Here is a 13526-nt window from a genome sequence, read left to right as displayed (position 1 = left end):
TCTCTGTTGCTGAAGACCATTTTCCATTTGTCACCATGTTGGATATGGATTAAATTGTATGTCCCCAGAGGTCCAGTTTACCGAAAATCTTTGCTCATTGAATATGGTCAAATAACTCTGAGATTAAAGACAAGAAGCAACGGTCCTTCTTGGTAATTGTCTTCAAGCCTTGATAGTCTATATATAGATGCCACAAAGAAAAAGCCTGCACCTGCTGAGGAAGTGGACCATTGGATGAACCCTTTGTCCAGGTTTTATTCCGATATTACCGTTGTCTCAGGTAGGGACAAGGGGAAGACCCTTCCCTGAGGAGGCTTGGTGCCAGGTAGCAGGTATATGGCTCAATCAAACTCTCTGTGAGGGGGAAATGTGTCTGCTTTCTTTTTGGAGAAGACATCAGCAAATTGTACATACTGTGAAGAAAGGCCAGCCAGAGCAACGTGGGCAGAACAGCTGAAGTGATGCCCAATCAAACTGAGGGGAATGCTGCTGGAGCCAGGGTAATCCCAGGACCACGGGATATATGGCCTTATTGATGATGTGGAACACCAGGTGTTCAACATGAAGGGAGCCAGCATGGAGCTTTAATGGAGCTGTGATGTGGGTAATTCTCCCTGGTAGAGGAAGCCTTTGGATGGAGGAAAGGACCAATGGAACTGGGCAGAGAAGCATGGGAATTTGGAGGTGTTCCACAAGCACCTTCTAAGGAAGTTCTCTCCAGCCCCGGAATCCACTAGGGCTAGCTTGGTGACGTCCTGATTGCACACCGAGAAGTATTAATGGGGGAGTAGGAGTAGTGAGGCCTGGCAGATTCGGAGACACTTTTCCAGGGTCAGCCAGCTGTGGCCCAGTTGCATAGGTTCCTCTGTCACGGTTCCAGAGAGAGGGGAGACTTCTGCAGGAGATGAGGGATGCCAAGATTGGTTGACAGCAACTGTACGTCTCTTGGAGGATCGCAACTCTCGGCTCCGCTCCTGGAGTCAATGGTCCTTTTCTAAATGTTATTTTCCATTGTTTAAAGCTACACCAGTTAATAGAGAAGGGAAGTAGAATTATATAAGTCTGTACTTAGCAGTGATTTTTCTGTTTTTCTACAATTATCTAATGATAATATTTCAGCAAGGCCTACTTTGCTTATCTCTTTTCTTACTGAATCAGATAAAGACCTAGTAATTCATCAGCATTTTAAATATAAACAAGAGTTATTTTGTGGCCAAAATGTATTCAGTTTTCCTAAGAACATAATAAATTGCCATACTGGGTCAGACCAAGGCTCCATCAATCCCAGCATCCTGTTTCCAGCAGTGGCCAATCCAGGCTTATCCTGATGTTTCAAAGCCTACACATATGATGAGGAAAGTTTTTCTTCAAATGAAACAATGAGTGCTGAATATTGGAGGCACGTTTTACCTGAAGTTTCCATATAAGTGATGTTATTTATTTAAAATATTTCTAGTCTGCAGATTACCATTCTCAGCAGATTATAGCAGAAACAAATCATGGTAATTATTACCATACCATGGTAACAATTTTGTTTTTTATGATCCCTGTCACTTGGAGCATTTTTTGTTAGATAAAACTCCTAATTAGAAATAGATGGGAAGGGAGGGAATGAGGTCACAATAAATATTAGTCAATTTGTGCACAGTTAAAAATCCCCCATCCATCCTCCTTGATGTGCACTTGAAAGGGATTACAAATCATTTACCTTTTGTTTGATTGCTGTGGATTTATGTGGTTGAATTAGACCTTTTTTTCTTTAATTTTGATTTATTTAATAATCAAAAATTCAATAAAAAAATGCATCACTTATAACTTATTTGTTGACCTTTGTTTCTTCTTATTATAATTATAACATCAAAAAATAAAAGAACAAAATGTAACTACATGGAGTTTTTTGACATTCAGTAATTGTTCTGAATATCCTTTTGCCATTATATTGTATCATTATATTGTGTATGCTATTCTTCTAATTTAGTTCTTTTGTTGCATATGGAGTACACAATGAGAGATGTGTAAAATTATTTTTGATTCAAACCACTTATTCACCATGTAGGAAGCATTCATACATGATTATGTATACATTTTGATAACAGCGGAGTGCCAACAATGACTTTTTATTCTTATTATTAAGTCCCAGATGAGTTAGGAAAATAAGCTCTATGGATGCAATTTTATGATTGTCTGCATTGGTGGAAAACCTACAGATAATTTTTTACCTGCAAACTTTGACCCAATTTTCAAAGTGAAAGTACATGCATATTTTCACTTTGAAAGTGATTCCAGAAAAAGTACCTGCATAGATTTACACCTATTAGTTTGATTGGGTAGTTTTCTAGAAAAAAACAATCTATGCACATACATTTGAAAATGCAAAAGTTATGTACATAATTCCAAACCTCTCCCCAACCCCATTCCTGGAAATGCCTCTTGATAGTGCAGGTAAAAGTACATTCATAGAGGTCCTCCATGTATACTTTTAACCACATATTTTAAATACCATATCCTTGGGAAAGTACTATTTTACTAATTCGATATAAGATTGGAAAAGCCACAACCAGGGCTGTGTACCACCTCTGGATCCCAGGGCTGTGGCCCAGGGAGAGAGGGTGTAGAATCTAGGGTGGACTGGCAAGCACAATATAAGTGTGGGTTGGCTCACCCACCAACCTCTTCTTTCAGCATTTTTCCCCACTCATCCTGTCCAGGTGCAGTGTGATGGGGTGGGAGGACTCCAGTCACAGCATAGCCCAGCAGGGTTGACCTTGTGCAAGGGCACACAGCAATAGCTGATTGGACAGGGAATAACAAGATATCGGTCTTCCTGTCTCTCCATTGCATGGGAGGGTAAGAACTGAGATGAGTATGCTGTCAAGTCTTCAACTTTGATGGCCAAGTCTGTCTGTTTGCTAACAATTATGTTTCAGATTCAGAAGTGACTCCTACTCTTTTACAGACTAGGACTTTGTCACACTGCAGGGGATGTTTTACCCCGTAATCAAGGATCACATTGCAGGATAACTTGAAAGGCAGGGCTTTGATGGCCCTGTGTCCCAAACAGCAGAATGTGTAAAGGGAGTTGACTTGTTTGGCCTACCCTACTGCGGCATGATGCTTATTTGATATTTGTGAATTGAAGTTCAGCAGGTGAGAGCATGGTCACTCTATGGATATTCAGGAAGTTAGATAGCATATTTGTTGTTATTTCAGAGACTAAATTTGTTATATGCAATTAACCTATGCTGTGACTGTATACATTCAATAAATTCTTATTTCTTGAATAGCATGTAAGAAAGAATTCTTTCACAGGTCTGGTGGGAACTTGGCGGAAGGGGCTGAGACTGGGGTTGGGTAGTATAGACTAGAGGGAGAGGCGGCAAGTTGCACCTGTCTATTTGCGGCTTTTAAAATTGCCCTCTTATTGCAGCGGGAGTTGCAATATATTTATTTATTTTATTTCTTTCTACTTATTTATAGATTATTGATAAAGAAATCTCCTGCTCAGTGAAGTACAACTTTACCATAGCTAAAAATACAATCCATCTGTAAACACATTAAAATAGCATATACAAAATTAAAAACAATCAACACAAGTTAAATCTTAAAACAAATGCTTTTAGCTGCTTATGAAACACCTTATGGTCCTCTATATGCCACAAATCTATCAGTAGGTCATACCAAATGGTTGAATCCACTAGAGAAAAAGATCTTTTCCTTGTGGTTTGCAGGCAATACTAACCATTTTCCTTGAAAGCATAATGGCCAAGCAGGCTTGTAAACCAGGAGATTGAGCCATGTAAAGCCTTCTGTATTATCGTTAATGATTTGAATATCACATCTGCTCCACTGATAACCAGAGGAGCTGATATAGGATAGGAAAAATATGTTCATGCAACGCACATAATATCACCATGCGTGCAGCGGGATTTTATGGAACATGTAATGCCCGAATACAATACTGGGGTAACCCAATACACAGGGAGTTGCAATAATCAATGGTTGTCAAAATGAAAACTTGTACCATGTTCTAAAATCCTTTCTCAAGAACATATTTAAGAAATCTTAGCATCCGCAGTTTAAAAATACCAGAGCAGATCGCTGAAGACATCTGTAGTTTTAGAGTCAAGCCTAGGTGAATAATAAAACCAGTTTCTAATTAACTTGACAAAAAAAAGCAACATACCATCAATTATTAAATTGAATAATTAGCAGGGCCCACCCTCCCTGGCGGTCCTCCAAATAAATAGTAAACTAATCTAGCATGGCATTTTCTATAAACTTTACCAAAGTAGGTAAGTTAGAAATTGACCTCTAATTGGTCATCTCATCCCTGGAGAGCGAGCCACTCTTCTTGATAGGAGTAACTATAGCTTTCTTCAAAGAATCTGAAAGAACTCCTCCCTCTAAGGAAAAGTTAATTACTACAGTGATTGTTTCAAAGAAAAGGAAGGACTCAGTTTTAAGAACTCAGAATGCACAAGAATCTAACTTACTAGGCACAACTGCAGAACAGACATTTCAGAAACCTTAGTAGTGGGCACATTCTCAAATTTATCACAACATGATGTGTGCACAATCTGTAAATGATTAACCATATCCAATAAAAACTGAGTGAATTGTTCACTGTTAAAACTAACCATAAGTTTTTTTTTACCAACGGAGGGGGTTATTTTCTAAGGCTTAACGCGTGCGATAGCTTGCCAGGGCGGAGTCGGGGCAGTGAGGGGCGGCAAGGAGGCAGACGCTGCGATGTCTTCGCTGGCAGCAATAAGGTAAGTTACATTATCATCGCCAGTAGCGCGTTCAATACCACCACATTTCACGATGGCGCTATTGGGTGCGAAAGCCGGCAGCGATAACACCACGGTGGTGCGACGGCTGCCGGCTTTCTCAGGCCCACCCCCGCTTTGCCCCCCCCCCGTTATCGCTGGATTCACCATTCTGTGCGAGAATGGTGAATCCAGGCCTGAATGTATTAGATAGTCAACTAAGCCAAATAATTCTTTAGGGCAGTTCAAAAGAAGTTTGAACCTGCTGATTTCAAACTTCGACACCTTGCCATGTCCAAGGATCATTTATATTCCTTTCTAATGGTCTAATATTGTCATGTATGGTCCAATGAATGACTTTTGTGCTGTCTACGCTCATCATTATACATAACAGTTTTTAGCTGTTATTTATTTTTATTTATTTAAAAACTTTTACATACCGGTATTAGTATGCATACATCATACCGGTTTACAATGTAACTTTAAAGGTAGAAATTACAATGAACAGGGAGGGCGAACAAGGAGGAGTATACAAAGAGCAGGAGGTGGAGGAATTAAAGCAATAAATAAAAACTGCAACGGACTATTTACAGGAATATACAAGGCGTAGGCAAGATACTTGCAGAAGTCGGTGTACTTAATCAGGGTAGGCTTGTCGGAAGAGCCATGTTTTAAGTTTTTTTCTGATTAATGTTTTTCTGATTAATGTTTTTTTCTGTTAATGTTCCTGAGAGAACCATGGCACAGAATGTCTGCACTGAACAGGTTTGGGTTTTTTTTTTATGTGTAAAGGGGCAACTGCCTCTATTTTAGCTGTTAATTAAAGTTGTAGAAAGTGAGTCTGATAAGGATGACACCGAGGTGTCATCCTCTGAGCTCTGTACAGAAGCCCATTCTGCTTTGAAATTCTCTGGGTCAATTGGACTCTGAAATGTCTGATTTTCATATTTGATTTCTATACTTATTTTCAGTGGAGCAAAGGAGTATTCCTACTTACCTAATACCTTGCCAAGAACAAGGGACTTGATTGCATTGAACTCTGTACCCGTAGATAGAGTGAATCTCATGGTTTCATATTGGTTAAGCTATAAAAGGTTCAGTAAGAAAACAAACAAAAAACAGAATTGAACAAAAATAAAATAGCAAGAGAGAGAGAGAAGAAAAACATTTAATTCGAAAGTCAAGGTCAGGAAAGCAATTCTAAAGACAATAAATTAGTCATTAAAATGGAGATAGCCACTTTATAAACAATTTCTGTATCTAATTTAGAACACTTTGATCATGGCAGAGATATTGTTTAAGTACCTGAGCATCAGTAAACATTTTTTTCTTCTTCAAAACCATTTACATTAATCTTTTTCTTTTAGATACATAGACTCTAATTAGCAAAGCATCTTCAAAAGATGGAACTTGGCAAGTCTCCTTTTTTGTTTAGTAAAAAAAAAATTACCACTTACTATAGAATACAATTTTAAATATTACCGTTTGCCGTAGAAAAATAGATCCTGAAAGCTATTACATGCATTACTTAAAAGGATCTTGACTGAATGCTGCAGATATTTTTTTTCTAATTACTTTCTCTACCTAATGCATGATTTGATTTGTAACATTTGAAACAATGAAATTAATATGACTTTGAATTAAACACAGTGAGGAATAAAAAATGAGTGTGATATGAGCTTCTTTAGCTTTTCATAGACCTAAACATGGCTGTATTGAGGCCAATATTCATCTGCCGAGTGGCTCAGCTAGTTAGCCAGATAAACATATCTGGCTAACTAGCAGGGAATATTCAGCTTCACAGCCATACACCTGAATATACCTGGCAGTCTTAAAGTTAGCTGCTTATGCTTATGTAGCAAACTTTAGGACATGATCAGAGTTAGCTGCATAAGTTATGTGGCTAATTCCGTACTTCTCCAAAATGCCTTTTCAGTTATCCATCCAAATGGCTTTTGAAAATTGACCTCACTATTTTCTACATAAGAGCTCTTCTATTCTAGGTAAGGTAAAGGTCTGGCACTAGTCTGGTTGAACTCCTTCCACAAACACTCCCAGACTGTTTCACTAGGGTCAATGTCATCCAGCTCTGACTCTCTCTCTCTCTTCTGCAGTACTACAGGGATCTATCATATCACCATTCGCCAACAATTTTCAATATACATATTGCCCCCATGTCAAGGAGAAGAGTGGCCTAGAGATTTAAGCAATGGACTGAGAACCAGAGAAGTCTGGGATTCCAATCCTGCTTCTCCTTCTGATACTCCTAGTTACCTTGGGTAAGCCAGTTTATCTCTCATTGCCTTAGGTGCCATCTTAAAAAATAGAGCGGGCCATCCATTGCTCCTTCCATGTGACAGGGGCCGGCCAATGGCACTGATAGCCTCTATCACATGGTAAGGGCAAAGGGCCATCAGCACCATTTTGATTAGTTTAATTTAATTTAATTTACAATCTTTTCTATACCATCATTAAGATAGATACTGACACAATGGTTTACAATAAGGCACATAAATTAATGCTGCTAAATGTATTAAATTATATCAATTAAACAGGTGCCATCAAGTTACGTTAACATAGTTATAAAATAAATATTATTTGGTGAGTGTGATAAATCATGTCCATACCTATCTATATCAGTTTTAAATACAAGAATAGATTAATAATTGTATCTTATCCTTTGGTGGTGAACGAAAAATTAAAATAAAATATACACATATTGATTAGGGTGATGTGTGTGGGTGTTCTACTGTCCGCATCCTACATTTCCCTGGGTTCTATTCTCCATTCTCTTTGTGATAGCTTGTTTAAAGAGCCATGTTTTAAACTTTTTCTGAAGGTTTTGATGTCTCTTTGTAATCTGATCTCTAAAGGCATGGTGTTCCATAGTATGGGGCCTGCTAAAGTTAGCACCCTTTCCCTTACTTGGGTTAATCTTGCTGTTTTGACTGAAGGAATGGTTAGGATGCTTTGTTTGCTGATCTCAGGTTTCTGTGAGGGACGTGTACGCGAAGGGCTGTGTTCAGCCATTCTGCTTTTTTTAAATTTATTTATTTATGTATGGTGCATAGTGTTTTGTACTGTTCTCTTTGCTCAATGGGTAACCAGTGTAGTTCGGCTAGGGTTTCGGTGATATACTCTCTTTTATTTTTACCAGTCAGAATTCTTGCAGCAGTGTTTTGTAGTTTCTGAAGTGGTCTTATCGTGGTGTATGGTAAACCTAGTAGTAGGGCATTACAATAATCAGTGCTTGCAAAAATTAAAGCTTGTAACACTGATCGAAAGATGGTGGTTGTTAGTAGTGGTTTTAGTCTTCTAAGAATCATGAGTTTGGCGTAACCTTTCTTTACTTTTAAAGATTTATGTTGTTTCATGCTTAATTCTGTGCCAATTATCACTCCGAGGTTTCACACTTTCTCTGCTAATTCTATTTTTTGGTTGTTTTTGAGTGTGATTGGGTTTTGAATGATCTCTATATTTTTTTCATTCTAGGTGTAGGAATTCTGTTTTCTCTATATTAATAACTAATTCCATCTGGTTTAGCAGCTATTTGATGATATCTAGATACATGTTAGCTATGTTTAATGTTTTTTTCAATTGTGTCGTTGATGGGTATTATTAATTAGAGATGTGAATCGGAACCGGAATCTGATCGGTTCCGGTTCCGATCCAAATCTTAAAATTCTTATCGCCTGGCCCGATTTGTTTTTTGATTATCGGCTGCGCCCGATCCGATAATAAAAAAACCCTCCCGAACCCCCAGAAAAGGTTTTAAAAATACCTGGTGGTCCAGTGGTGGCGCAGGGAGTGACCTCCCACTCTCGGGCCATCAGCTGCATTAATAAAAATAGCTCCAATGGCCCTTTGACCTTACCATGTGACAGGGTATCCGTGCCATTGGCCAGCCCCTGTCACATGGTAGGAGCACTGGATGGCCGGCGCCATCTTTAAAAATGGCGCCGGCCATCCAGTGCTCCTACCATGTGACAGGGGCCGGCCAATGGCACGGATACCCTGTCACATGGTAAGGGTAAAGGGCCATCAGCGCCATTTTTATTAGGGGCAGCCTATGGCCCAAGAGCGGGAGATCGCTCCCCGCACCCCCAGTGGACCACCAGGTAATTTTAAAAGATTTTTTTGGGGGGGGGTCAGGAGGGTGGGGGAGGCTAAGGGGGACATTTTAAAGGGTCGGGTGGGTTTTTTTTTTATCGGGCCATCGGCGCCATTTATATTAGTGGCAGCCAAAATGGCGCCGATGGCCCGAGAGCGGGAGATCGCGCCGGGACACCCCCATTGGACCCCCATGTAATTTAAAACATTTTGGGGGGGGGGTTCGAGAGGGTGGGGGATTTGTTTTAAAGAGTCGGGGTGGGTTTAGGGGTTGTTTTGGTGTGCCGGTTTTCCCGCCCTCCCCCTCCCCCGATTTACGATTTTTCACAATAAATCGGGGGAATTTCTATTGTATCGCAACTCTAACGATTTTTGACGATTTAAAAAATATCTGACGATTTTTTTAAATCATCAAAAAAACGATTCACATCCCTATTATTAATTGAATATCATCAGCGTATATGTAATGTGAGATGCCCAGACCAGCCAGCAGGTGACATAACGGCAACAAGAATATGTTGAATAGTGTGGCAGATAGGGCTGATCCCTGTGGAACTCCTGTTTGAAGGTTTATTTTTTCTGACATTACGTCTTTGATCTGTACTTGGAAATATCTGTTATTTAGGTATGATCTGAACCATTTGATTGTTTTGTTACTTAATCCTATTTCTTCTAATCTATTTAATAGAATGTCATGGTTTACTGTATCAAAGGACACTGACAGGTCTAGCATCACTAAAATGTAGTGTTTACCGCTATCGAAACCTCTCATGATGTTGTCTGTTAGCGCAAGCAGTAGTGTCTTTGTGCTATACTGTTTACGAAAGACATGTTGTGATTGGTACAGGATATTGTTGCTCTCTAAGGGGTAGATTTTCAAAGGGTTATTCATGTAAGATACGTGCGTAACCCCTGATCACCTAGCCCTGTGCACGCCGAGCCTATTTTGCATAGGCTCATTGGCGTGCGCAAGCCCCGGGATGCGCGTATGTCCCGGGGTGTTAAAAAATGGGCAGTCAGGTGGTGTGGCTGGGGGCATGGCTGCGGTTTGGGGGCAGACCGGGGCGGGGCAGGGGCAGGCATAACGCAATGAAATAAGGTGGGGGGGATTTAGGTAGGGCTGGGGGGTGGGTTAGATAGGGGAAGGGAGGGAAACGCGCATATTATAAAATTGGGTGTAGATATGTTTGCACAGGGTTGTGCGAACAAATCTACACCCACGCGTATATTTTAAGATCTAGCCCTAAGTGTTCCACTAATTGATTTTGTATAGTTTTTTCTATTAATTTTGCAATTAGGGTTGAATTTGATACTGGTCTGTAATTGCTGAGGACATCACTCCTGGGACCCCCGTTGGACCACCAGGGACTTTAGGCAAGTTTTGAGGGGATCGGGAGGGTGGGGGATTGTAAATAATTAAATCTGAAGGGTTGGGGTGGGTTTGGGGTTTTTTTTTCTGTGTGCCCTTTCTACCCCCCACCCAAAAAAATGATAAGAAAACCACACGAAATTTTGCGGGGTTTTCCTATCATTTTCGGGGACCCCCGATACATGATGAATTAGGAAATATCGTACGATATTTTAATTCATCAAAAAAACGATGCACATCCCTAGTCCATATTCAGTTGCTAGCTGATTAGGAAAATTAGCTGGATTAACTTATTCAGGATACTCAGCACCACAGGCGAATCACTGAATACACCCAGCTATCTTAAGGTTAGCTGGATAAGCTAAATTTATGACTTCTCTCCAGCTGCCCTAAAGTTATCTGACTATTTTAGCCAGATAATGCTGAAAATTAGTGCTAACCAGCTAACATCGCCAGATAATGGGACTCTGCCACAGAATGCCCCTGGACTGTTCCTGATTTAGCCAGATATGTTTTTAGCCATATAACAAGTTCTCTGGCTATGTCAGGGTTGATAAAATGGTGGGATTTTTAAATCCAAGCATTTGTCAGGCTAAGTGCCAAACTTAGTACCTGATTCACTAACAGGCAGATTTTAAATGCCCTGCTCGCATAAATCTGCCCGGATTTACACGAGCAGGGCCCTCATGCACCGGCGCGCCTATTTTACATAGGCTGCCAGCGCGCGCAGAGCCCCGGGAAGCGCGTAAGTCCCGGGTTTTTTTTTAAGGGGGCGTGTTGGGGGCGGGGCCAAATGACGCGGCATTTCAGGGTGGGACATGGCGTTTCGGGGGTGGGCCCGGGGGCGTGGTGCTGGCCCGGGGGCGTGGTCGAGGCCTCCGGACCAGCCCCCGGGTCGGATGACGGCGCGCCAGCAGTCCGCTGGCGCGCGTAGATTTACGTTTGCTTCTAGCAGGCGTAAATCGAGGGACAAAGGTAAGGGGGGGGTTTAGATAGGGCCGGGGGGGGTGGGTTAGGTAGGGGAAGGGAACGGAGGCAGGCTGCGCGGCTCGGCGCGTGCAGGCTGCCCAAAATCGGCAGCCTTGCATGCGCCGATCCAGGATTTTATAAGATATGCGCGGCTATGCGCATCTTATAAAATCCAGCGTACTTTTGTTTGCGCCTGCAGCGTGAACAAAAGTACGCGATCACGCTCTTTTTTAAAATCTACCCCTAAGGGTTTTTCCCATAGACATAGGGCCGGATTTTCAAAAGGTTATGCACGTAACCGGTCATACGCGCACCGGGCCTATTTTCAAAAGGCCCGGTGACGCGCATAAAGCCCCGGGATGTGTGTAAGTCCCGGGGCTTGCAAAAAGGTTTGGGGAGGGGGCAGGGCAAGGTGGTCCGGGGGGGGGTGGGGTCAGAGGCTCCCTGCACAGTGGCCATTTGCCGCTGTGCCGGGGATCGCATGCCAGCAGTTGGCTGACACACACAACTTACTTCAGCCCCAGGGCTGAAGTAAGTTTTAGAACAAAAACCAAAAAAAGAAAAAGGTAGGGGGAAAGGGCGAGGGAGGTAGGAGAAAGGAAGGGAAGGGAAGGTAGGGTGGGAGGTAGGGAAGTTCCGATTTCGGAGCGGTCTGGGAGGGAACGGGGGAAGGAAGCGCGTGCATGTTACAAAATCGCATGTCCATGTTTGCACACCAGGTAGCGCGCTCACATGGACTCGCTCGCGAAAGTTTAAAAATCTACCCCAATATGGGGGAAAAGCCTTAATGAATCTGTCCATAAACTGGACAAACACATAGAATATGAAACCTCTAAATCCACAAAAGCCAGAGGTTCTGTGGGTAGTAAAAAAGACCCTGGTAAACTTAAATATGAAGTGGTCCTCAAAGGGATAGCTCCTCCTTTCAGTTGTCAAATTTGCAGTCTAATATTTGTGTTGGATTCCAAAATTCACCATTGAAGCTTAAATTCTAGCAGTATCCAAATCAGCATTCTTTTAGCTTTGTCATCTTTGTCACCTTTGCCCCTTCTTCGATGGCATTGCATTTGCCACATTCATCCAGGCCTGTGATCTCCTGCCTGGATGACTTCAAATCACTCTACATTAGGATTAAAAAATGCTGCATGCAAGCAAATTTTCAAAGATCACTCAATTTTTACAAATTTTCAACAGTCTCTACACTGGTTCCCAAAACCCTACAGGAGCCAATCCAAAATGTGTACATTGCCTTACCTCAGTTGCCAATTCATCAAACATGTGCCCTCCTGTTCCTCATATTTCTGGTCATAAGCTTGTCTATAAGTGTATATATTTAAGTAACTGTGTCTTACAACAACTAGACAGAAACCTTTCTCTGGTTTGTTCCCATCTCTTTGGAACACTTTGCTACCCACAATTTGATTAGCCCCTAATCTGCTAGTTTTTTAGACAATTACTAAAAACAAGGCTCTCTGAGAGAGCTTATGGGCCACAGACCTTTGTTGGTCAATTTCTTAAGCCATACTCACAATCATTAAAATACTGAAGAAGAATGCACTATTTAAGAGCTTGCTGGACACATATAAGCAATCATCCTAGAATACTAAAACTGCAGTGTGAGGGAGTGTATAGAAAACTCCCTCAGACTACCTTAAAGGACTGGGCACAGCAGTTCCACCCAATCCTCCTTAAGTTTGAGACCTGCAGGGAATCCTGGGTGATGGGAGGTGCATTTCACCAGAGTATAAAATCTGAGGGCTTAGAAGGTTAGACAGGCCCCGAGGAGCTGACGGAGTCCCTGCATATGCAAAGACCTGCTACATCTAATGTTGGTTAAGACACTCTGTTTAAAGAACTATCTGTTTATAATGATACTTAACAAGGCATTGCAGACCCTGGGGAAGGGAGGGGAAGAGGGGAGGGGGAATGGGATTTCTGCTTATGTCATGTTTTCATTGAGCAGTTGATCATGCATGTTGCAGATCCTGTATCCATGTTTTTCTTGCAGATAAAACCTAGTGACAATTCCTACTGAATTATCAATAGATTTTATCCATGTTATGTGTACTTAATGTGGGTAAATGGGCTTTGAAAGTTGCTTCAATAGTATGTAACATTTACATTTTCCTTTCAAAATTACCGTGTTAGAATGTAAATGATGACATAAGAACATAAGAATATTAAAACATAAGATATGCAATCCTGAGTCAGACCAAGGTCCATCAGTCCTCCATCCTGTCCATGACAGCAGCCAGTCCAGGTGACGAGTACCAGCAGAATCCCAATTTATTTCTTGTATTGCACTCCCA

General features: G+C 41.4%; 1 protein-coding gene across 1 annotated transcript in view; it reads right to left on the bottom strand.

Moving 5' to 3' along the window:
* Positions 1 to 13526, bottom strand: part of LOC115082173 (contactin-associated protein-like 4) — an 84891-nt gene that overhangs the window by 23699 nt on the left and 47666 nt on the right. The window contains exon 7 of the mRNA XM_029586425.1: positions 5767 to 5831. Coding sequence (XP_029442285.1) covers positions 5767 to 5831 — 65 coding nt within the window. The remainder of the gene's footprint in view (positions 1 to 5766; positions 5832 to 13526) is intronic.

Source organism: Rhinatrema bivittatum, unplaced genomic scaffold (assembly GCF_901001135.1).
Source record: "Rhinatrema bivittatum unplaced genomic scaffold, aRhiBiv1.1, whole genome shotgun sequence".
NCBI lineage: Eukaryota > Metazoa > Chordata > Amphibia > Gymnophiona > Rhinatrematidae > Rhinatrema > Rhinatrema bivittatum.
This window is presented reverse-complemented; position numbering and strand designations above follow the sequence as displayed.